Source organism: Hyla sarda, chromosome 3, assembly GCF_029499605.1.
Source record: "Hyla sarda isolate aHylSar1 chromosome 3, aHylSar1.hap1, whole genome shotgun sequence".
NCBI lineage: Eukaryota > Metazoa > Chordata > Amphibia > Anura > Hylidae > Hyla > Hyla sarda.
The window spans coordinates 157811675-157838842 of record NC_079191.1 but is presented as its reverse complement, the minus strand read 5'-3'; the positions used below and the strand labels follow the sequence as shown (position 1 = coordinate 157838842).

At 38.9% G+C, this 27168-nt stretch overlaps 1 protein-coding gene across 25 annotated transcripts in view; it reads left to right on the top strand.

The window, feature by feature from the left end:
* Positions 1–27168, top strand: part of DLG1 (discs large MAGUK scaffold protein 1) — a 296709-nt gene that overhangs the window by 255234 nt on the left and 14307 nt on the right. For 7 of the 25 annotated variants that reach the window (XM_056565338.1, XM_056565346.1, XM_056565358.1 and 4 more), the window contains 5 exons: positions 4827–5003; positions 7651–7720; positions 15061–15160; positions 20536–20577; positions 20890–20925. In XM_056565338.1, the coding sequence (XP_056421313.1) occupies positions 4827–5003; positions 7651–7720; positions 15061–15160; positions 20536–20577; positions 20890–20925 (425 nt within the window). Of the gene's footprint in view, positions 1–4826; positions 5004–7650; positions 7721–15060; positions 15161–15585; positions 15620–20535; positions 20578–20889; positions 20926–27168 lie in introns of all 25 variants that reach the window. The other 18 variants (XM_056565343.1, XM_056565354.1, XM_056565363.1 and 15 more) reach the window with 9 other exon arrangements.

Genomic DNA, 27168 nt, shown 5'->3' with positions numbered 1-27168 from the left:
TGGAGTACCCCTTTAATTATGTAGTTCTTTTCATACTATGTGAACTGTTTAAACAATTTCTACAATGTGGATGTGTCTATAGGTTTACATTTTATTTTCCTAAACTGACATAAAGGTCAGTCTTTGGTTCTGTTCTATTTAATATATTAATTATTGACCTTGCAGAGGGGTTGAATTGTAAAGTAGCAATCTTTGCAGATGATACTAAACTCTGTAAAGCGGTAAACACTATAGAGGACAGTGCACTGTTGCAAATGGATCTGGATAGGTTGGAGGTTTGGGCTGGGAAGTGGCAGATGAGGTTCAACACTGATAAATGTAAGGTAATGCACATGGGGAGGAAAAATCTGGACTGGGATCATGTATTAAATGAGAGCACACTTGGGACGACTGACGTGGAAAAGGACTTGGGAGTCTTAGTTAACAGTAAATTTAGCTGTAGTGACCAGTGTCGGGCAGCTGCTGCCAAAGCAAATAAAATCATGGGGTGCATCAATAGGGGCATAGATGCCCACGACAAGGAAATAATTCTACCGCTGTACAAATCACTAGTCAGACCACACATCGAATACTGTGTACAGTACTGGGCACCAGTGTACAAGAAAGATATAGTGAAGTTGGAGAGATTTCAATGACGGGCAACCAGAGTAATACAGGGAATGGGAGGACTACATTACCCAGAAAGATTATCAGAATTAGGGTTATTTAGTTTAGAAAAAAGAAGGCTTAGGGGAGACCTAATAACTATGTATAAATATATCAGGGGGCAGTACAGAGATCTGTTTATACCCAGGACTGTATCTATAACAAGGGGGCATCATCTACGTCTAGAGGAAAGAAGGTTTCTACCCCAGCACAGACGGGGGTTCTTTACTGTAAGAGCAGTGAGACTGTGGAATTCTCTGCCTGAGGTGGTGGTCATGGTGAGCTCTGTAAAAGAATTTAAAAGGGGTCTGGATGTGTTTTTGGAGAATAATAACCTTACAGGCTATGGATTCTAGATATATATCAACTCAGTAGGGACTCATTAGGGTTATTGGTTGAACTTGATGGACTCTGGTCTTTTTTTGACCTTATGAACTATGTTACTATGAACTGTGACATCTGTTTTATCCTACAATTGCTGGAATATTAAAAGTTTACTCCGGATTGCATAGATTAACTGTCCTTTAGTCTCTGTGACATATAAACTGCTGTTCTATTTTTGTTATCTAAATGTCATCTCAGATCTAATGCTTCTAGCTGTTGACAATGCCATTGGCAACGTAAATGCAGTATAATACAATTTCAAAGCATTCTGTCCTTGACAAGTTGAGTGGGAGGTTTTTCTGCTGTTGACCACTGTACTGTACAGATATTGCACATTTATTTATACCCTGCTACCAATAGCAATAAATAAAACAGTGTATATATTTGTTAAAATGTATTGGCTGCTAGACAGTTTTTATATTCTTTCCTGGATAGGCTTGTTCTTAGTAACAAGGAGGAGCCATGTTAGATCCCAAGGTAAATTAGCATCTTAGAATTATTATGAAGTGATACTTCAGACAGATATTGACATATTCAAGTAAAAACCCAAACAACATCTACCCAGCATCCTGAAACAATGTTTCTCTGTATTAAGACATACATCATTTATTTGAAGAAAAAGTTAAAACTGTTTTTGAACTAGATTAGAAGAAAAAACAAACTTTATAAAGGCACCTTTATGGTAATTACACTACAATATTGCAGACATTAAGATTTGGCTCTATAGTAAAGTGATGTTCAAGTGCTTTATGGTCTGGATAAGAGACTGTGGAATTTCCTGTTAGGCCAATTATCTACTTAAGAACCGCATAGCATTTTTTGCAGCTGACATTTATGAAATAGTTGTTGTATAATGTAATATTTATTAAACAAACCTAGTATATTGAATAAGCAGAACAATATAAAGTTTGCCTGATTTTTTGGTTTTCATCACTGTACCCTGGTACTTAGTGCACATTTATGTACATGTATGTCGAGGGGTTCCGTGATCACCCCAACTCCCCACACTGTGATTGAAACTGGCCAGCTGTTATCAGCAGCTGGGATCTCATGGATAATGGCGGACATCAGTGATTCTGCTTATGTCCATCGCTAACCCTTTAGCTGCAGTGATCAACACAGATCACTGCATCTGAAGTAGCTGCAGGGCTCAAGGGTACTTATTGGACCACCTGCAGCATGATTGCAGAGATCCAATGAATAAAGATGGCCGCAGATAACATTGATAAATGCATAGCACTGATAAGTATTAGCAATAAAAAGATTGCTATAATAGTTCCCTATGGGACTTAAAATTATTATTTTTTTTATTTAAATAAACCCCCAATAAAAAATGTACTGATCTTTTTTCCTATTTAAAAATAAAACAATAAAATAATCATATTTGGTATTGTTGTGTGTGAAAATGTCCAAACTATTATAATAAAATGTTATGTTGAACAGCGGAAATGTAAAAAATTACCAAGCTCTAAAGTCCAAAATTGTGAATTTGTGCTTACATCACATCTAGAGATGAGCGAAGTTACAGTGATTCGATTCCTCACGAACCTCACGGCTCGGCAGTTGCTGACTTTAGCCTGTATAAATTAGTTCAGCTTTCAGGTGCTCCGGTGAGCTGGAAAAGGTGGATACAGTCCTAGGAGAGAGTCTCCAGCCCACCGGAGCACCTGAAAGCTCAACTAATTTATACAGGCTAAAGTCAGCAACTGCCGAGCTGAGAAGTTCATGACGAATCGAATCACTGTAACTTCGCTCCTCTATAATCACATCCTAAAAAAAAAAATGCAATAAAAAATTGCCAAAAAATGTTGGACGGAGGTTCCCTCACCTGCCTCCGTCCGTCTCCAGGGTCTGGTCTGAGATCGAGCAGAAGATAGCCGATAATAATGATGAGTGCTTTGCCCTATGCCTTGTCCCTATGGGGACTATTGAAGTGTAAAAATAAAAGTAAAAAAAAGTATATAAAAATTAGAAAAAATCCCCTCCCCAATAGAAATGTAAATTGTCCCTTTAAAAAAACAAATTATAATACTTAATAAACATATTTGGTCAAGCTGCGTGCGTAAATATCCAAACTATTAAAATATAATGTTTATGATCCTGTACGGGGAATGGCGTGAACCTTTAAAATGTCCAAAATTGCTGCTTTTTTTTTTTTGTAACCCTTGATTCCAAAATAAAATTTATTTAAAAAAAATGTATTAAAGTGTACCTGTCGTCAACAAAAACTTTTTACATAATGTAGATAATACCATTCTATGTATATTTGTAATATACATTGGTTAAAAAATAGGTATATTTTTGTCTCTGTGTGTCTGTGAGGAGTCCAAAGGAGGACAAGCAGGACAGTGTGCACTGAGGCTCTATAACATGCTCCCAGCTCATACATCAGGATGATTGACAAGCCAGGAGTCTGCACAGAGCCCTACTTGTCCTACCCTCACTTCCTGTATTTGGACTTGTCATAGAGACACACAGACAATAGCTGCCGGGACAGCATTTTTTCACCCAACCAATATATATTACAAATATACATATAATGGTATTATCTACATTATATAAAAAGTTTTTGTTGACTACAGGTACACTTTAAGTTTTATATATGCAAATGTGGTATCAATAAAAAGTACAAATCACAACGCACAAAATGAGCCCTCATACCACTGCTAATACGGAAAAATGAAAAAGTTATAGGTCAGCAAAATAGAGGGATTTTAAATGTACTAATTTGGTTAAAAAGTTTGTGATTTTCTTAAAGCACAACAATAATAAAGTATGACCCACAGAATAAGAAAACATGTAATTTTTACCATAAATTGTACTGCGGGAAAACTAAACCTTCCAAAATTTTCTAAATTGCGGTTATCTTTTCAATTTCCCCACACAAATAGTATTTTTTTGGTTATGCCATACATTTTATGGTAAAATGAGTGATGTCATTACAAAGGACAACTGGTCGCGCAAAAACCAAGCCCTCATACTAGTCTGTGGATGAAAATATAAGAGAGTAATGCTGAGTCCTTAAGGGGTTAAAGCAGTGCAGTAATTTAAAGGCATGTAGATATGGGTATCATTTTAATCATATTGACCCATAGAATAAAGAGAGCGTGTCAGTTGTAAAGTGTACTATGTAAAAACAAAACCCCCAAAAGTTGCACATTGTCAGAAAACACTTTGGAATGCTACTTTTATGTGATGCTGATAACATATATTTTTCAAAAAGGATTTTTCTCCTAAGACCTTTTTAATAGACTAGTTTATGTACTTGGTAATTAAAAGCCTCATGCACATTACAAGTGTTGGCTAAACCCACCATATGTAAGGAGGACCAGTCAACTGATGTGTATAGTGATCTCCTGACACTCTCCCAACAAATGATGTCTAAGGAGAGATTGGGCATGTTGATTTAAGCAATCCCTTTGTTCTTGGGGAGAGAAGCTCGTACCAGAGGAGTCCTTTCCCTAAAGAACACCTAAATGCTTGGCTGAGTGTATCAGTGTATGGAGGAGTTATGGTTTTTGGTTGACAGCTTATGTATATGTGTTGCCAATTTTGGCTGAAAGGAAAGAAATAGATCTGGTCTCGTGCAGGAAGTAGGGGAAAACTCCTGTTTGTTCCGATCATGTCTCTTCTATGGGTCATCAGACTTGTTGTTTGGCATATAATTTGTCAAGTTGTTCGGTGGATACAAAGGTGCCACCTAGATTTACAGAAATATATAGTGTTTAAATGCTCTTTAATAAAAAGTTTAACATAATTCTATGTGTAATAAATGTTTTTTTTATTCTATTATAAAGAGCACTTTTTGATTATGACAAGACTAAAGACAGTGGCCTCCCCAGCCAAGGCCTTAACTTTAAGTTTGGCGATATTCTGCATGTTGTTAATGCCTCTGATGATGAATGGTGGCAGGCGCGGCAAGTCACTGCAGATGGGGAAAGTGAAGAGATCGGTGTCATTCCAAGCAAGCGCAGGTATAGTACATCTTTAAGGTTACTGGTTATCTTTCAAATATTTTACTTTACACACAGTAACATCACACTTTTTTTTTTAGAGGTTTTATCTGTTTTCACAAAAAAATAAAAAAAATCTCAAATACAAATGGCACTCCCAAAATAATTATAGTGAGCAATAACTTAATTATTCAAAAAAATTTACACACAAATACATATCAGAGACAGACAATTAAAAACACTTAAAAAGCCCAATCAATTGTTGGGTGGGCAACCTCCCCAGGAAAGGGCTGCAAAGCACAGATATATATATATATATATATATATATATATATATATATATATATATATATATAATATATATATAATATAGAGAGAGAGAGAGAGTGTAGCGTGATGTCACGACCATGGGGGGGGGAGTAGCCCCTTTAATGCACACATTCATATTAATTCCTAAAAGTAATACCTGACAGGTGTGGGCGCATTCCATGTCCCCAGAAGTGGTAAATAGGAGTACATAATCTCTTGTGACCTAGGTCACATGTCCCAGACAACACAGTCTGCCTCATGCCTGTGCATCAGACTGCTGGCAGTAATCCCGGTTCAACCTATCATCCTCTGAATGGGGCAGCACTGATAAAGTGTTTATATTATGGGGTGGGGGGGCATTCATCATTGTTGGTGTAAGTGAAGCATTTTGTTACACCATTTTTTTTTGCTGTGCTGGTTATGTGTAGGAGCACCAAATTTATTAACTGGTCGCAGAGCATTTGATATATTTTGTGCAGGTCACATTTTCTGAAATTTCACTCTTCACATACACCAAAAAGCTAAGTCTGGGCTGGTGTAGTTTAGAGACTTTTCGGTGGTTTTGCGCCTTTCTTTGCATCTTATTCACAAAAAAGTCTGTTGATAAATTCATTACCACTGCATAAGACTAACCTTAACAGCTTGTCTGTAAAAAAAAAAAAAAAAAAAAAAAAAAATAGCCTGAGGTGCAGCACTGTGCTAAATGTGCAACAAATATATACAAACAAAAACACATGTAAAGACAATTATAACCCCCCCAGTATACCTAAACCTGTCATCCCCAAGTGGGGTGGCACCATAAGTAATAATAAATAAAGGGAAACGTAGATGGAGAAATAAAGAAAAAATTATAAAAAATAAGTCTAAAAAATATATTAGATTTCTATAAAAAGAGAGAGAACATTTATTATGAAGTATATTAGAAAGGTTAAAGGAGAGATCTCATAGTGAAAGACCTATACCCTATTGTGGGGGACCAACCACTAAGAGCAGCGCATCACGGCCCCTGCCCGAAGTGGGGACCGCCACACCCCCTCCATATCTCTAGGAGAGCTGTTCGGCTATCTTCTGCTCTCCCATAGAGATATATGGAGGGGATGGGGGTTGTGATGCGACGCTTCCGGGGAGAGCCAGGGATTGGAGAGAGACAGAGATTGGGGGGGGGGGGGGGGTGGTAAAGCGGTCGAACCACCCGCGATCTAAAACTTATTCCCAATCCTGCGGAGTCTGACAGTGCCCATTTAAAGATCATTTGATTGGTATTGTTAACTGGTCCTTTAAATACTATCAAACTCTCTTATTGTGCTGGGGCCACCATATAAGTAAGAAAAACCACAGAACTACCAACCTTCCTTCCTTGGGGGTAGCACTCCTCTGTGAAACCTTCCTGCCCCCCTGCTGAATTCGTCAGGTGCTATTTAACAGACGGTCTTGTCTCAGCAGTGATTGTCTGATCAGCCAATCACCGGCTGTTGCCATGGCCTGTCTAAATCAGTGATTGGCTGATCGAGCCGTCACTGTATAGACGAGACAAACTCTGAAGTAGTGGGCGGAACTTTCAGCGGGGTGAGTGGGGGTGGTCTGGATGACTTCACAGGGGTACCCCCAAGGAAGCAAGGTAGGTAAGCATGTGTTTTTCTTTATTTCTTTCATGGCGGCTCCAGCCCAGTAAGAGTTTTTGATACCTGAGCAACCCACTTGAGCCCAGTTTGAGGTGGTTTGGCACCCTTGGCTGTGGTATGATAATGTGGAGTGGTTAATTATCTTTGGTCTCTTTTCTTTTCTTCCATCTTGTGTTTTGTCTGACATCTTATTGAGGTATTATTTTAAGATGGACGCAATTCAATAAGGGATTGAAGTGCAGTGCATAGTATAGTATAATTTAGAAGTAGGTTGGTGCGTGAGAATTTGATTTAGATGTTTAGGGGTATTCCTCATATAGTATATTTAGTTTAATCTCATACTAGAGGCATTCTTTATTTCCCTTACATGATTTCTCAGTTCTGATTATTCAGATATCATTCATGTATCTTATTGGAAATCTGATAAAATCTTTTGAAAGTAAGTTTGATTTGTCTCATATCGATCTTCCCTCCTATTGTAACACTAGCTGTCTACTATATTCAGGGCTTGGTTCAGTTTCCATTTATAGAGAAGTAAACCAGTCCTAATATACACCTAAAACTAAAGCTTTTAGTCTGTACATGTGGTAAATGTCAATTACACATACAAATATGTTATTGCAATTTTTTTAATTTAATAAAGGCACCTCTTCTGTATGCTTATGTAGAATGAAAAGTAGGTGTGCATTCTGCTGTTAAAATATAAACCATAGCTGTTTATTTTATATACCTTTAAGGGTTGAGAAGAAAGAGCGGGCGAGGTTAAAGACTGTGAAGTTTAATTCAAAAGCCAGGGGAGACAAGGGGGTAAGTAGTTTTCCATATATTGTGCATGAAACTTTGCATATGGTTCATGCAGTTTAGCTGTATCTCCCTAATAATCCTATTAAGTATGGATACATAGCTATAGGCTGCATTTGGTGTTTTTGTGCTTGTTGTCAAACCGTAGCTCCAATAGAGGAATAAATTGTAAGTAAAAAAAAATATTGCATGGGATTTTTTTGTAATTGCACATTTCTTTTCAGAACCTGCCTCAAGTCCCTCTAATCCTTCTTCTAATCTAATTGTTGGCACGGCATCATAAGTAGCAAATATTTAAAGCTCATTATGGCAGCATGGGAGGAAATGCAGGTGGCTAATGCAGGACACGCTGCTTATGCTAATTTAATGACGCACATTTGTAATCTATAAGATAAAATATTTAGTGTCATGTAATCGTACTAGGATTTTCCCATATATTAGTTTAGCTCCTTTGTAAGGATGGCACAGGTCCCAGTGCACAAAAATGAATGTGTGTCCTGGTACCTAACACACCAGGACGTACGTATATTTACGTCCTGTACGTCATGACGCGAGCACCAGAGCGGTGCTCGCATCATGCACAGCTGGTCCCAGCCAAAATGTCCTTAAAGCCAAAATAGGCTGTGTCTTTAAGTGGCTAAAGTTTAAAAAATAAAAAAAATAAAACATTGTAACCAAACAATATTATTGGTACAATATAATCACGTCTTTTTGTGAAACTGATGATAGCCCATGCAATATTTTGTGTATTTTTTTTTTTTTATAATCTTAGCCATAATAAATGTATATAGTAAATATTTGGCACTTTAATGGGCGCTGTCAGATTTGAAAACTTTTTTTTTTTTTTGTTGTACATCTTGGCAAAACATTCACCTTTCTGTTATACTTCATAAGTAAATGTTATTTCCTTTTTATAGAAATGATGGCTTATGAAATCATGGCTTTGTCCAAGCTGAAGCACAGGCATGGACAAAGACTAGAAGGTGAAGGTGGGCTAACAAGGGTGGGCTGTTCTCTTCTGCACAGAGGAGTACTATTAGAAGAGTAGACAGAAGAGAGCACAGAGGAGTGCTATCAGGCAGGAGAGAACACAGAGGAGTACTATCAGGCAGGAGAGAGCACAGAGGAGTACTATCAGGCAGGAGAGAGCACAGAGGAGTACTATCAGGCAGGAGAGAGCACAGAGGAGTACTATCAGGCAGGAGAGAGGACAGAGGAGTACTATCAGACAGGAGAGAGGACAGAGGAGTGCTATCAGGCAGGAAAGAGCACAGAGGAGTGCTGTCAGACAGGAGAGAGCACAGAGGAGTCCTATCAGGCAGGAGAGAGCACAGAGGAGTCCTATCAGACAGAAGAGAGCACAGAGGAGTGCTGTCAGACAGGAGAGAGCACAGAGGATTACTATCAGGCAGGAGAGAGCACAGAGGAGTGCTACCCCACCCTCACTTACTGGACTTTGTCCATGCCTGTGCTTCAGCTGGGAGTCATAACTGGAGTCATAACGGGCACGGATGATCCCATTCACTTGAATGGGATTCTCTGATGTCCGTTATTGTGGCCGTTATTCTGCCGGAAGATAGCGGTTGAAAGGCGTGGCAAGCACAAATTTTTCTCCCGCTACCTTCTAATGGCCGTCACACTGCCAGGCACAAAGGGCAGTTTGAAAGGAGACTTATGAAGTATATTAGAAAGGTTAATGTTTCTCCAATAAGTAGAACATATCAAAAGTTTTTCTATCTGACAGTGCCCATTTAATAATAAAAGTAAATATTATATTGTACTTTTTTTTTTTTTTCCTCTTTTGCAAGTAGTTACGGCTGCTGTAAAAGAAAATTCCACTTCCATGGAATCCTCTTTTTTCTCTTTAAAATTTACAAAGCTGGGGCTACATGCAGATCTTGTACATCTTGAGGCACTTGACAATCGCATGTAATTTATTTTTATGTGACTGTTATGTTGCAAAATATTTAAATCCCAAACAAATGTTGAAAACTGTTTAAAGGGGTACTCCGGCCCTGAGACAAAGGATAGGGGATAAGATGTATCACCGCGGGGCTCCCACCGCTGTCACGCCCCCTCCCATAGACTTGCATAGCGGTGGGTGACATCACACGGGGGTGGAGTAGTGACGTCACGATACTCCGGCCCCGTGGTCGCCACCCGACTGTTTGTGAACTGGCACCGCAGCGTGCAGCTCAAACAGGTGGGTGGCGAATACAAGATTGCGGCGGGACACACGCGGTGAGACATCTTATCCCCTATCCTTTGGATATCGGATAAGATGTCTCAGGGCCGGAGTACCCCTTTAAGGCTACATTCGTACTACGGGTTCTTTATACAGCTGCCAGATCTGGTGGGGAAATTTCAAAACCGGCCACTGACATGACGGTTTTTGCACTGTATCTGGTTTTGTTGCCGGACTGAAAAGCATGGTATGCAGCGGTTTTTAAGTCCACCAATAAAACTGATGCGGTGCAAAAATTAGCCGAAGTATGAAGAAATGGTGGTGTGAATGCACCCTTAGGCTTTTCTCTCGCTGTACATTTTTTTATTGCATTTTTTGTTTTGATCAGTGAACTCAAATCCAAATGCTATAAAAAAATAAAAAAAACCTTGCCAAAAATGCACAGCCTTATGCAATTTGCAACATTTACTTATTGCAACAAGTCTAAATCTTACAAAAACAGTGGTTTCAAACTGTGGCCCTCCAGATGTTGCTAAATCTGGAGGCCCTAAGTTTGAGACCACTGTTCTAACCTGTCCAAAAGTTTCTATTTTCATTGTTTGGAACGGAGCAGTGTAGAATCTAGCCACTACACTGCTGCTCACCCTAACTACTAGAATTGTTCCCACATATAAAGGGAGTTGGTTAGGATCTCGCTATCTGTTCGGGAATTTCTGATCATTTAAAATCTCCTAAGGGAATTATTCCATGGAAGTGAATTGTGCCATTACATTGTAAAATGCTTAGTATTATTGCTTAAAAATAACAGAGGGTAAACCAGCAATCTGTTTTCTTATTATGATGCATGTCTGTGTATTTCAAGAACGATCATTTAGTATTAAACTGAAGTTGTGTAGCATTATAAAACTTGCTTAGAGAGCATGACTGTCTGAACTTTTTAACCAAATTAACTAAATGATGTCCTTGTTCTTTGAATGTATAACTGTTGTACACAGACTGTGTACTAACACCGCACCCAAAAATGCATGAAATGAGATGAAAAATACGCTTGCCATTGATAGAGAACTGCTCTTTCTCTTTTTATAAAAACAATTTATTTTTTTCCCTTGCTTCTTTTTCTCAGTGTCCCACTACTACTTTGGTTATTTTGACAACATAGACCTTAATAGTTATATGCAAATTGACACATCTTTACTTTGCCTAAAATTGTATTAACGAAATATAAATCAAATTTAGCAAGTTATCTGTCTTATGGTAACAAAGGTTTGGTGAAAAGTGTATCTCCTTCTGACATGAACTCTTGCGTCATTTGATGCAAAGTAAAAGAATTTCTGTGGTGTAAAGTATGGCAACCAATCTGTGAAGTTTTTTTTTTTATTTATTTATTTTAATTTCTCCAAAAGAGTTTGCTGCCACTGTTTAAAGGGGTACTCCAGTGGAAAACTTTTTTAAATCAGCTGGTGCCAGAAAGTTTAAACAGATTTCTAAGTTACTTCTATTAAAAAATCTTAATCCTTCCAGTACTTATTAGCGGCTGTATACTACAGAGGAAATTTTTTTCTTTTTGAATTTCTTTTCTGTCACGACCACAGTGCTCTCTGCTGACACCTCTGTCCATGTCAGAAACTGCCCAGAGCAAACCTATCCTGCTCTGGACCGTTCCTAAAATGGCCAGAGGTGTCAGCAGAGATCACTGTGGTCAGACAGAAAAGAAATTCAAAAAGAGAAGAATTTTCTCTGTAGTATACAGCCGCTAATAAGTACTGGAAGGATTAAGATTTTTTTAATAGAAGTAATTTACAAATCTGTTTAACTTTCTGGCACCAGTTGATTAAAAAGAAAAAAAAGTTTTCCACCAGAGTACCCCTTTAACTTTTTGGCACCAGTTGATAAAAAAAAAAAGTACCCCTTTAAGTATAATTAATAAAGGGAACCTGTCTTTAGGCTTAAATGCCTTTTAAGTGCCAACACTGCCTTATAGTGTTGGTGACTAATTTTCTTAATATTTCCCTGTTAGTAGTAGCTTTTTTAGTTAAGAAAAAACAAAAAACACTTTGATCATTGTATGCCCACATGCTTTAAGTCATATTTTGTGTGCTTTTGAGCTGTTTTTGCCATTAACCGCTCATAATAAGGCTCAAAAAACATTGTGAACATAGCCTAAGCCTGATTTCAGATAGTATTTTGGTTATTTTATTAGACAATATTATGTTCAGGATGCACAGCACTCCATTCATTGTCTTGGCTATCCAAGAATCTCTCATTAACAATAAATGTAATAGCAGTGCGCACATACACGCCACTCCAACAATAGACCCTGGACCCCCTGTTTTTGCAAAAAGGAAGCCTCCAGCTGTTGCTAAACTACAACTCCCAGCTGTTAGGCTATCCGGCCATACTGGGAGTTTTGCATGTTTGGGTGTAGAGGCATCTGTGGGAAACATGTCATTAGATTTAACTTCACTGAAGTGAATTTATCATCACTATGTAGACTAGTCATATAGGATCAAGAGCAGAGTCTCAGAGCTGTGAACCCTGCCTGTATTAACTAAGGAAATATAGCTTTGGGCACACTTTTTTTGTTTTCCAACTATTTGTCTGTCCTCTTCTAATACAAAGTATCCATAGCAAAAGGCTACAAAAGACCTTTGTTTTTGACCATCACTCTTTATGTGACAATTCTTATCCATGTATAAGTATCCATGCTAATTCTTGCAGGTAGGAAAACAAATGCCACAGTAGGTTTGGCAATGGTGGAAGCACAGCAGGAAAGGCAGCATCTAGTTGCAGCTGCTGCCAAAGATGCCTTAGAGTGATCCAACAAGATTTGAATACCACTTCTATAACATAACTCCTTGTCTATAGCCCAACCATTGTTACAATAAATAAAATTTTAACAACAAAATGAACAAAAAAACCCTTCCATACATTTGTTGTTTTAAAGCCTTATAGACACGGCCTGAATATGTCCCTCAGTCCGCTTTGGTCTCCTACTGTACCTCTCTGCCTTTAATTTTTATACATTATTATGGAGGTATTGTCCCCAAGAAGTAATGCATTACGTAGTACAATACCGGTCAATTTTGTTTACACTGATAAGCTTGTTATTTTACTAAGAGTAGTAGATGCTTGGAACAAAGTTTCAGCAATGCTGGTAAATTCTCAGTAAGTGATTGTACATCTGCCTATATATATATATATATATATATATATATATATCCATCCATCCATTATAAATGTCTATTCTAAGATAAAAAGATGGAAGAATGGACTTGGTGGTCTCTTTGTGCCAACAATCTACTATGTTTCTATTTTGTTGGTTACTATAAGCAAATCCTCCTCTGTTGCCTTTTTTAGTGTAGTGTAATTTATAATATTATTTGGTCAGTTAAGCATGGACCCTATACCTTCTATGGAGAATATCTTCTTTGAATTAGTTTTAAATACACTTTCCCCATTGATTTAATAAGAATTAGGCTCCACTCACTTGTCCTCAGCTTCTGGAGTAGTTGTATAATAGATGATGATAAACCCCATTAAGTTATACTGGGATCCATCAGGTTAGCGTAGTGGTTTCTATCACAGGTACATAAAGATTATCATAGTATTACTTGTGATGGTGTGGGGGATCTGGTTGCTATAGTTTACATTACATCTCATTATATCTGGCTACTATGGCTGATATGGTAAGCAAGCATAGTCAGGATTTCTACCATCTGCACTTCTATGTGTGTTTACTTTCTGTGGTGATGCCAGGACTAGGAATCCTCTTTCTAAGTATTTATCTCTAGCTGTTCACTGATGGGTGGCATCAAAAAAAAAAAGCAATCTTTTTGCTTGGTCTTCTGTCCCACCTTTCTCATGGGATTCCTGTTTAACTTGCACTTTAAATAGCTATTTTTTAACATGGTGGACTAACACAATGCTCCTGTAACTAGCCTTTTACTTCATACCTTTTTATTTTGTCTTAATTTTTTTTTCTGTTGATGGACTGACCATATCAATATACATGTAGTTTAAACATCAATGGGATCAGTGCAATTGAGCAATCTGTAGTGTTAGCACCCTTCATCTTTTTTTCCTCTTGGGTAAACCATTATTATAACCTGTAAATGGTGATGATGGTAATAAAACATTAGTCTCAGTATGCCAAAAAGCATGAAAAATTCTGCAGTGTAAAACAGTTTGCATGCTTGGCAAATGAACCTTCAACTCCCATTAAAATGAATTTAGATTTCTGTTTGTACTGATATTAAATACTGGGTCCACCTTACTTGTGCCAGATGATAATGATTATCAGTATTTGCGTACCATTTATGTTCCTCTCTTCTCACTTTTACAACTTGGCAAAACCGAAGCCTTCTAGAATATATACCATACTATATATTATACCAGTTCATGCTATTACGCCCAGAGATATACAGAAAATTAAGTGCAAGTATCCAAAGCCTTTATTTGTTTTGGATACTTGCATCTTTATTTGGAAAGAAAGGTTTGCAAAAACGAATACTTGTAATATTTCATAGGTGTATGTAGGTGGTATACAGGGGTGGCCAGCTAACATAAAAAAATAAAAACATTTTAGTGTTTTTTTCAATAAAGGACAACTGTGCCCTCTGTGGCACTTATACATCATCAAACCAACATCAAAATGTGATTCTGATGTATACATGCATGGTTCCTATTGACTTCTTTGGCCCAAATGTACTTAGCTATTAACTGTCTTTGGGTTGTAGCACACCACGTTTTTGAATCGGTCAAAACATGTATATGTTTGGGAAATTACCCAAAGTAGTCAATAGCCGTTTACGTTTGGGCCATTGAAGTCTATGGGTCGTGTGCCTGTCTATGCACATATACATCACCATTTCATTATGACAGTTTGTTGATGTATACAGGCCATGGAGGGCACAATCTTGATGTGAGCGAACCCTTAAGACACTTGCAGAGATAGTAAATAATATATATACTGAAAACAAATACAGACTATGTTGGGAGCTACTATTACACATTGTTCATTGCAAAATACATTTGTGACCCTTGAACTTTAAGCTACATGGTATGGAAGCACATTGGTCAGAATCCACATTCTGCTAGGGTGGGGCAATTGTACACATGGACATTAGACATCCTTTGTTTTGCCCCTCCTTTTCTTCTTCAGCAGTCATTCAATGACAAGCGTAAAAAGAACCTCTTTTCCCGAAAATTCCCATTCTACAAGAACAAGGACCAGAGTGAGCTGGAAACCAGTGATGTTGACCGTAAGTATGTGGTATAATGGGCCAAGCTTTAGAAAGGTTTGCTAGCTTGTAGTAGGGTGTTACAAATGAGGCATTTTCAAGAACAGTAGTTGGTTCTCAGTCTCAACATAAAATGTCCTTACTGTTTCAGTGCACACTGGGTATATGTAATTTGGTGGATGATTCTTCTAACAGCATAAAGTAACATGTTTGTTGGCTGTTTATTGTATTGCTCTGTATTGTATTATTATTTACCCAAATAATGATCTAAATTCAGGTATCAAACGTTGTTTAATGTATTGTGCTCAACAGTAAAAATTTCTCTTTTGACCTTTTCCTGAACTTGGAAATGCCTTTTTCACGTAGCGCCTTTTGTGTATATATTACTGACAAGTCTTTTTTTCTGTGATTATTTCTTTGTTTTTGTTTGCTCTCTGGGACTACAGGAGGTCCCTGACGACATGGGATCAAAAGGCCTGAGTAAGTGACAGAAAACAAATTACATTTTAGGAATTTTGAATCAGGTGGTGATTTTTTTTTTTCTCTTTGGAAAGAAGGATCCTGCCATTCCTTCTTGAAGAGTAAAACAGTTTTCATTTTCTTGTGGTTAAGTTATACACTTTATTTATTTAAAGTTAAGGTCCCCGTGTTTTTAACAAAAACTCTTCTGAATTATTTATCGCTTCATTTTTATTTTTTTTATTTAAATTTGGCTTCATTACGATAAGGTTCAAGATAGATTAGATTACTGAAGTCTACCAATCAGTCCTTTAAATATCAGATGTAAACACTTTTAGTATATGGTAGAGGACCAAAAGTTGTGCATATTTGTAATTTATAAATTTTGTTTATGAAATCTGTTTATACATAATGAATACTGTACCTTATATTATCAGCCTTTAGGGGTCCTCTTATAAAGCAGATGCCGACCTGTTCCTGTATCACAGCAGTCTGTGACTCAGCCGTACGCTTAGCCGGGACACAATTCACAAAGTTCACATACAGAAATGTGCACAGAGGCTCCACTAGAGAAGAATGCCTGTAATTTTACTGCAAAAACCAAGCCAGGAGGAATCCTAAGAACATAATTTACTGCTTCTTGTCCTATGAGAGGAGATAGTGAGGGCAGAAGTTTATGCACTGCATGTGATGGCAAGTGCAATTTATTTGCAGTGAGCAGCATACTATAGGGCTAAAATAGCATTAAAAAACAGAGCGGGTTGAAAACACCTCAGACAGGATCCTTTAGTAACGCGGAATAAACCTGCTTTTTTTTTTTTCTATATTGTCAGTCCAGAGTCGACCTGTCCATGCGGAACTGTAGAGAATGCATGGGGCTGTATCACCAGACTGACAAGGTTTCATCATGCCACAGGCATCATAGACAGTTTTAATTTTCTCCCCCCCCCCCCCCCCCCCCCCCCCCCCACACACACACACACATCATAAGGTCTATTAAATAGTGGATCATTTTGGCTTTGATTAAAACCTAAAAAAAAAAATTCGTTTAGCCACTTTGTGGTGTAAAGTGAAGCAATGTATTGCTTGGGGTACTAACTTTTACTATATTTCAGCTGTGCCCCATTAAATATATATATGTGTATTCCTGCCCCTTGACCCCATCAATCTGTGCAATCCAGATGACACTCCAATCCATAAGATGGCTGGCTACACATGCAGAAGCTATGGCACAGTATTGAACAGTGTGTGCAAACTAAAGATTGCATGTAATTGTCCCCTCCGGGACTTAAAAAGTGTAAAGTAGAAGTATTAAAATATAACATTAATTAAACTTCATGGTCAGCGGCATACATGTATAAAAAAAAAAACAAATTCCAGAATTGCGTATTTTTGGTTACTTCATATATCATAACAAAATGAACAAAAAGGATCAAAAAGTCCCATCAAAACAAAAATGGCACTGATAAAAAATACAGATCTTGCCCCAAAAAACAGGTCCTCATACATCCCCTTATATGGAAAAATAAGAGTTATAGGGGTCAGAAGAGGACAATTTTAAGCATACTTATTTACATACATAGTTGTCGAGTAGTAAAATGTACTCCCTGTGTTCTTTAAGACTTAATCCAAAGGTGTTCAGGGTGAGATCAGAGCTTTGTGTGGGACAGACAGGTTTTTCCAAACCCACCCAACTGTGCTGTCATGTGCCTTGCTTTGTGCACTCTGAATTCAGTGATTAAGAGGTGCCATCTAGTGTACCAATAGTAAAAGAGCTGGAAAGACACCAGAGATTAAAGATATGAAAACGCTATAATATATCTTTCCAAGATCAGAATGGGATAGAATGAGATTTATTTTGGTGCACATAAATATTTTAGTGTGTTTTTTTGCTGCTGCTGTAGTTTTTCATAACATTTTTATTATATATTTTGCCAAAATTTTCCGCTTACTGGTAGAATGTATTTGATTTATCATCATGAACATCCATCCCAGATTATCACAGTAAATGATCGGAGAACCTAAGCATAGGTTGAGTTTACTGCACCATATTGTAGTCAGTTCATAACACAGACTAACTGCTGCCCGTAGATTAAGGATTTACAGATTATGACCTATTCGGAATTAGATTTTTGTATTATTTACATTAAATTATTCAAATGTTTTGTTGGACTCTGACTGCAATGTCTTGTAATGCTACAGGTTGATTTTAATTATTTAGTGACAACTGCAGTCTACAAGATTGCATACAATTTAAAGGGGTTATCCACCATAAGGTGATTTTAGTACGTACCTGCCAGACGGTAATGGACATGCTTAGGAAGGATCTGCGCTTGTCTTGGGACTAAATGGCTATGTTGTGAGAGTACCACAACACTGTGGCTAGCTTTTTGTGAACTGGTATTTCCTGTTTGAGTTTTCTCTTTTGCCTACAAATCCCATAATTCAATTTTCCTCCCTCCCACACATCTGCCACCCCGCCCATTGAAACATAAATGAGCTGCATCCATTCAAAAGACCTGTGGTTTTCAATCGGGGTGCCTACAGCTGTTGCATTAGTAACAGATTGATCTCTCCACCAGTTGAAGCAGACAGGCTCCCTGTCATCAGCTGACTAGTGAGTCAGGTCTCAGCCGCATTGCAAGCTGGGAAAATCTGAGGCAACAGTAATTTTGTATGCTGTTAAAAATAAATATTGGGGTGAAAATCACAGAAGAATTGTGAGAAAACCGTCAAGCACAGGTACAGATACTATATTATTAACTACACTAACTTTACAGCCTCTGTAGCATAGTCAAGTAAAAAAAACTCCTGGAATACCCCTTAAATGTATTGCTTTAGTTGCAGCTGTGGCTTGGTTGGTTTAAATCAACTTGTAGTGCTACAAAGAGTTACAGTATCCCAGGCCTAAAACTTCAGCCAGACCTAATATGGGATACAGTGTCAACTTCCCAAATTTACACCTCAAGAGCCTGTAGGCACAGATAGGCATCATAAATTCATAGCAGATCTTAAGTGACCTTCTCATAACAACTTTCACCCTCTTTAGTTTTTTCTTGTCGCTCCTTAGTGTCATCTTCTGTCTCCTTCTCTGAGGGCCACCAATAGCCACAGACCTTTTTTCCTTTTAGGTATACTCTGCCTAGACTAGGTGTATTCTCATAGGTTTGCTAATAAAGTTTACTACTTTGACTAACAGAGTTGTGGCAACTGGGGAAGGTGACAAAAAAGATATACTTTTCTTTACTTAATTCTTTTTTCCATTATTTCTTCCTACTGTTATATGTGTAAGGGTCTGTTAACATCACGTTTGAGATTAGCATGTACACAGGAATAATTCCTGGTGTCCACTCTTAAGGCTATGATCACAAAGCAGAAAGTTTGCAGAATGTCTGGGGAACATGTGCAACATTCCACAAATGGCAGACGCAGGCAGAACATTCTGGCGCTAGAACAGCTCTGATTACAAAGACGGGAATGCATTTCCGAGCAGATTCTGTTGAAATAATTGAATTGTGAATTCTTTTGGCAGAGGCTGGAATCGGGATTTCCGAGGCACACTTCAAAGGATGCACGGTGCCGCAGAATTTTAGTGCCAGATTCCACTTGGAAATTCTGTCATGTGAACGTGGCCCAGGGGTGTGAATCTCCAAGAATTTGGCGATAGGTTTTGAATCGCGATACTAGTGTGGCGATTCGATATATCGCGATACCGTCTAGGTGACGATATATCCCGATTCTGTCTAAAAAACAATGTCTTTTACACTTTTATTAAAACTTTATTTTTACTTAATTTTTTTATACACTTTATTAGTCTTTTAGGAATCATTAGATTCAGGCTCTATCAATGACAGAGCCACGGAGAGCAGGGAAGCAGAGGTAAGCCCTCCGGCTACCTCCACAGTGGATCGCCCGCGATCGCGCTGCGGGGGGGCGATCCACCCCACTAGCCCACCAGGGAGCATACACAGATCCCTTTAGACGCCGATGTCAGCTTTGACAGCGGCGATCTAAAGGGTTAATAGCCAGCCACGGCGATCGCCGAATGCTGGCTATTAGCGGCGGCAGAGTATGGAGCGGGCACGAGTCGGGAGACCGCTCCATACACACTGCAGAGCACCGCATGCTGGATATTAGCAGCGGTGATGCATTAGCGGCCCCCGGCTACTGAAATCAGCCGGGGGCCACAGAGTACGGAGCGGGCACGAGTCGGAGCCCGCTCCGTACACCCAGAGCGCCGCCGTGTCAGATCCGGCTGACAAAATGTGGAACTTGTATCTCCTGATGCCCGGGACATGCTGTTCTGTGCATCAGTAGATACAAATTCCACATCACTAAAAGAATCGATTCAAAAATATTTTGAATCGATTCAGTATCGGCAAGTGAAAAATCGCGATAATCGCACAAATCGATTTTTTTCTTACATCCCTAACGTGGCCTAATGGTGTCCATATTTTAAGTAGTCTGAAGAATGCAAAAAATTTCCCTTTGGCCCCTATCAGTAAATTGCAAAAAAGGGATCCAGTAGTATAGTAGATTATGCTGTTTCCTCCTACAGTGTTCATTAAAAATAAATATGTATATTTTTTACAGTCTATGGGTAATGGATGCAACTCTATGGTATCCATTGTACATCAGAAACTTTTAGCATTAAACGTCCATTTATTGTACTTAAAACAGTTAACTAAAGGCAATACAGTTTATTAAACAATGGATTCCTGTGGGCAGCCTCTGTTAAAAGTATACTTCACGTAAATTAAAGGCAATAAACTTGATGTGAACAACCCCAATTCCTTCCATTGTTTTTATCAGTTTTATCAGTGTATACATTAGTCTTTTTGTGTTGCATTAATATATTGCTTTTTTTTTGTTTTGTTTTGTGCCCATTTAATGTTTGTGTCCCTCATTTTTTTTCTCCAATTTATGTTGCATTTCAGAACATGTAACCTCTAATGCCAGCGATAGTGAAAGTAGTTACCGTAAGTGATTTAAGCTTCTTGTATTTTTAGTCCCGTTTTGTTCTTACTATACTTTCTATCAATGTCAAACATTCAAGTCAAATACAGCATGCATTTGTCTTTTACCATGAAGGATTATTCTGAATCACTGGTATACAAAGCTGTAGGTTCAGCCATGTTACATGGCACAGTATAAAGGAGTTGTAAATTTAATACATTGAAAAATATTGGTATATAAAATTGGTTTACCTTCTCCTTTATGCATTGCATAATAATTGAAGATGTTTAAATTGTCTTCAATTTCTTTTTTTTTTCCCGCTGTCTATATGAAAGTAATCTTGATTACAGATGAGTATGGATGTTCACAAGGTCTATTACATTACTATTTTATCTGCAAAATATACTTAGAAACCTCAGAATGCTCTTCCAGACATAGTTTCAAACATTAAAATCATAAAAACATTCTTTTTTTATAAGCCTGAGTTCATATGTTTGGGATTTAGACAAGATTCTGCACTTAAATCCTCATCAGATCTTTTAACTTTCTGCATCCAATGAATGGAAATATGGTATACCCCATTCACAAGCGCTGTGTAAAAAAAAAAAAATTCTCAGACTTGTCTATGCCATGGAAAAAAAGCATACATGGAACCATAATGAATGACAATGGGGTAAATCCTTGTGAGAATTATCATCTGCACAATCATTTTATGATCAGCATTCTGCATCAAATTATCTTGTAATATGCAAGTTGGATTTACTATAGGCAACGCCTCAATATGTGAACATGGCTTAATATGTTGCAGTTTTGTATTTATTTTCTGGGAAGTTTTAATGAGGTTTCTTAAAGTATAATATTTGACTTGCATGAGTTATTTTTTGTAACTGCTGCATGTTATTGTTTGAACGTTTTTGTCAGAATGATGAAAGATCATAAGTAAAATAAAAAAATTAAAATTTTGACAAGAATTTTATTCTATTTTTAATCATTTTCATTTACACAATGAAATGGTCAGCTTGAAAAATTGAGCAATATTGCTGGCACTGTGCTTTACTTACATTGGTCTTTATTGCAATGTGAGTATTACATAAAGCAATGGTTTCCGACCAGTAGCTTGGGTGCTGCATGTGGCTCGCATCCATGAGCTGTTGTAGCTTACGATATGAGCCCTCAGTTATGACCATATGCACAGGTTACAATACGGCATCCACCCTGGCAATATTGCAGACATGTTCTGGACACTTAACTTTGCCTGTTTGGATGGCATTATACCAATATGTCCAATACTACATTTAAAATATCTACAAATGTTGCAGGTTTGAGATTTTTTTCTTTTCTTTAAATTTACAATGCATTCAGAAAATCTTTACCATTTTTTATATTTTGTTATCTTGTGCTAAATTTTAAAAGATAGATCAAGTTTTCCCCCATCATTCCCCATCATACCCCATAATGACAAAGTGAAAACAGAATTTTATACATTTTTGCTAATTTGATTGAAAAGGTAAAACTAAAATATTGACATCAGTACTTGGTTGGAGCAAATACAGCCCCCAGTCTTCTTGGGTATAATGTTACAAGGATTTAGGAATTTTCTGCAGTTCTTTGCCAGATTCTCAAGCCCTGTCAGATTGGATTGGCACAGTCTGTGGATGTGAATGTTGACCTCTCTTCAGAGATGTTTGCGTGGGTTGAAGTCATTGCTCCAGCTGGGCCACTCAAAGAAAATGACAAAGTTGTCCATAAGCCACTCCTAAGTTGTCTTAAAGCCTACCTATCAGTGCAAAAAAAAAGAAAACAAGTGATATGTTACTCAGGACCCAATCCTGATCATGTGCATATAATTTTTGTGTCTCGGACCTATATATCCAGAGATATAAGCATTTATCTACTGGTGAGTTACCTTTTCATTGTGCAGACTGAAGGGGGCGTGTCTGTCTCCCTCACAGGAGCAAGCCTGTGCAGTCAGCCAATCAGTACTCTCTACTCTGTAACCCTTTCCTCTCTGGTTTTATGCTGTGTCAGAGGAAGATACTTGGAGCTTGCCTGCAGTAATCAGAAGACATTATGGTGAATTCATAACAGGATAAAATGTATAAATATAAGAATAGATCTTTATAAAATTAGTGCAAGGATTTTTTAGATAAAAGTACAGGATTTTTATGACTACGTTCTATCTGTTTTATCTTCTCCTAGTAAAGCTGGATGCTAATCAGCATAGCTGTCACTATGTGTGTCATTCATCTTTCACAGACTCCTGAATATCTGATCAACTTCTTTGTCATTCAGGAGTCCGAGAAAGCTTTGACTATTTCAGCATGCTGGGAGTTGTTGTTTAGTAACAACTGAAGCTGCAATGTTTGTAAATAACTGTGTTAGAGCAGTGTTGCCTCCAGCTGTTTTAAAACTACAGCTCCCAGCATGTCCACACATCCTTTATCTGTAGTTTTGCATACACAATAGAAATCTCCTATACTGAATACCGGTATGCTTTACGGCCGGTATCCAGTATGCTGTAAAATCTAGTCTAGTCTGTATGGCTAAAAGACAGGCGACCCCTACTGGTGGCTATTTTGAGCTTGAATTTCAGGTGAAAATGTAAAAAAAAATTAACAGGTGTATATTGTGAAATGTCATATTATAAGGAGTCCTGCAATATATGAAAAGTTTTTAACAATGACAGTGCCTCTTTAACTCTGTACTTAGAGTAGTCTCCTTGTTAGAAGGTGAACCTGCGGCCCAGTCTGAGGTCCAGAGTCCATTGTATTAGGTTTTTTTTGGGAGTATCTCTGTAGTCCATTAAGTTTTCCCTCTACCCTGACCCCACCATGATTCACTGTAGGGGATGGTATTGGGCAGGTGATGATGATGGCCTTGCTCCCTCCTGACATGATGTTTAGTATTGAGGCTGAAATTTTCAATCATGTTTTTTATTTTTATGTATAAGCACTCGCCAGGTTAGATGCAAAACACGCTTTAGTTCACTTTTCACACATAGTGCACGTAGCAAAATACTAAACTAAAATAAAGTGTTTTGCATCTAACCTGGTGAGTGCTTGTACTACAATTTTCTATTTTATACATATTTACGGATTCTGTAAGAGCACATCTGATATCACGCTGCCACATACTCCTCTCTCGTGCATCACTCTCCAAACTGTCAATAGGAGTACAGTGCCAAGACGGTTATTCTCGCTTGTTCTTACTGTGTTTTTTTATTTAGATAATTTTTTTTTCTCTTCTCAAAGTCAGAGAGTCCATTTGGTACTTTTGCAAGATTTCTTGTCTTATTGAGGAGAGTCTTTTTTCAGCTCCCATAAAGCCCAGTGTGGAGTGTTGCACTTTTCTGGAATTTCTCCCATCTGTCACTTCTCATACCAAGGCCTTTCAATGCACATGGCCACAGCATACCAAAATGTGAAAAAAATGAAAGGGTCGGAAAACTCTCTGAATGCATTGTATGTTCTTTCTATTTATTTTCTTTTAATTGAATGTGGCTTCAATCATCAATCAAAGTTAAATGTGGCTCTAAAGTTTAACATATAGTATAAAACTCCTTGATATTTTCAGTACCTTTAATGATGATTTGCTCTTTAGAATGATAGTCTTTTTCCTTTGGAAATTTACCAAGTTCAGGCTGTATCTGAGAAGCAGTACTAGATACAGTATGTGACATCTAATGTATGTCAGGTATGAGCAGTTACTCAACATTTTTCAATATTTATGCACTAATACATTAAGATGGTCTTTAGAGGTACACATACACTTTATAGTTTGTAATCTTATATCTAAATACATACATGTCATTCATCCATGTTAAGTATATGTTGTTTTTGATTGTGTGTAACGCTGGTATGGTGGATGCATTATGATAAAAGCATGCTGAATGTGCAATGTGCTGAATTGTGGGTATGTTCTGCTTTTGACTACTATAGTAGTGAATGATGTGATACTTACTATGTCTTTTTACAAATTAAATGTTCTAAGACTTGGTTGCAGTGGTCAACCTAAAATGTAATTGAGCAGATATATTTGAAATTAAAAATGTAACTTTTCAAGTACCCTTGATGTAAAAATGATTCTTCAGGTTTGTGTACAGAACTCATGTGCTGTACTATAGCTCTCGAATGTCACATACTGTAAACAAACTCGGTAATCTGCTCCTACAGCTATGTTGTATTTCATCTGTCCCTACACTAGGTGTAAGTTATTGTAAGAGAGAGACAGAGAATAGTGTGACTGCCGGATCTGACTACTCAGTTTGTTTCTAGTTTTTAGCTGTAAATGAATTGGGGCGTTAAAAATTGTTAAATATATACATTTGTGAGATATATCTTTTAAAGGAAACCAATCACCACATTTGTGCCCCTGTAACCATTAAAAAATTCCTCCTAGAGCATTAAACAAAAGTTCCTACCATGTTTTTATAGTTGTTGCTGATGACTGTAATCTTCAGAAAATGAGGTTATAAAACATCTCGTGCTGTATGCAAATGCAGCTCAAGTAGTCCCCTGGGCGGTGCGGAGTTTGCAAGTAGTCACCTTGCCCAGGGCTGTAATCACTCCCCTCCTGTTCTAAACACTCCTACACTGTCTGTCCCTGCTGATCAGCTGTATACAGTCCAAGGCTACATTCACTGCTGGGGAGCAGAGGAGGGGAAGAATCTGGCGGTGCTAGGACCCAGAGGCAGTGAAGCAGTATTTAGACACTAGCGTTTGCTATACAGAGCTTGTTATGATTTTGGGCCTGCAGGAGACATGTAGCAGAGCCGAAGATTCCTCCATGCCCAGGCTGTTAATCACACCAATGTAGGTGTGTTTAGGACAGGAGGGGAGTGATTACAGCCCTGGGCACGGTCACTATTTGCAAACTCAGTAGGGGACTACTTTACTTGAGCTGAATTTGCATACAGCACTGGATGTTTTATAACCTCATTTTCTGAAGATTACAGTCATCAGCAAAAACTATAAAAACATGGTAGGAACGTTTGTTTAATGCTCTAGACCAGTGGTTCTTAACCTTGTTGGAGGTACTGAACCCCACCAGTTTCATATGCGCATTCACCGAACCCTTCTTAGGCTGGGTTCACACTACGTTTTGTCCCATACGGGAGCGCATACGGCAGGGGGGAGCTAGAATCTCGCGCTCCCGTATGTCACCGTATGCGCTCCCGTATGCCATTCATTTCAATGAGCCGACCGGAGTGAAACGTTCGGTCCGGTCGGCTCATTTTTGCGCCGTATGCGCTTTTACAACCGGACCTAAAACCGTGGTTGACCACAGTTTTAGGTCCGGTTGTAAAAGCGCATACGGCGCAAAAATGAGCCGACCGGACCGAACGTTTCACTCCGGTCGGCTCATTGAAATGAATGGCATACGGGAGCGCATACGGTGACATACGGGAGCGCGAGCTTTTAGCTCCCCCCTGCCGTATGCGCTCCCGTATGGGACAAAACGTAGTGTGAACCCAGCCTTAATTGGAAAGATAAAATATGATTTTTTCAAATTCAAAACATAGGAGGTATATATTTATACATAGGTGCACAAAATGAACAAAACCATAAAGAACAAAACCATGAAAACATGATTTTCACACAAAAACATAATGAATATTTTCTGCAAATCAGTGTGACTTCTGCTGTTGTCTTTCAGAGACCAGTTCAGAAATGCGCGGCTTTACCTTGGCATGTGCCACTCTCATGTCATTTTTGCAACAATGGCAGTGTTCCCCCACATTTAGGAGGCAGTGTTCCCCCACATTTGGCAGGCAGTGTTCCCCCACATTAGGCAGGCAGTGTTCCCCCCCCCCCCCCACATTAGGCAGGCAGTGTTCCCCCACATTAGGCAGGCAGTGTTCCCCCCCCCCCACATTAGGCAGGCAGTGTTCCCCCCCCCCCCCACATTAGGCAGGCAGTGTTCTCCTCCCCCCCCCCCCCCCCCACATTAGGTAGGCAGTGTTTCTCCCCCCCCCCCCCCACATTAGGCAGGCAGTGTTCCCCCCCCCCCCACATTAGGCAGGCAGTGTTCCCCCCCCCACATTAGGCAGGCAGTGTTCCCCCCCCCCCCCACATTAGGCAGGCAGTGTTCCCCCCCCCCCACATTAGGCAGGCAGTGTTCCCCCCCCCCCCACATTAGGCAGGCAGTGTTCCCCCCCCCACATTAGGCAGGCAGTGTTCCCCCCCCCACATTAGGCAGGCAGTGTTCCCCCCCCCCCCCACATTAGGCAGGCAGTGTTCCCCCCCCCCCCCACATTAGGCAGGCAGTGTTTCCCCCCCCCCCCCACATTAGGCAGGCAGTGTTCTCCCCCCCCCCCACATTAGGCAGGCAGTCCCCCCCCCCCCCCACATTAGGCAGGCAGTGTTCCCCCCCACATTAGGCAGGCAGTGTTCCCCCCCACATTAGGCAGGCAGTGTTCCCCCCCACATTAGGCAGGCAGTGTTCCCCCCCACATTAGGCAGGCAGTGTTTCCACCACATTAGGTAGGCAGTGTTCCACCACATTAGGCAGGCCAGTGGTCTTCAACCTGCGGACCTCCAGATGTTGCAAAACTACAAGTCCCAGCATGCATGCTAGCAGTTGTAGTTTTGCAACATCTGGAGGTCCACAGGTTG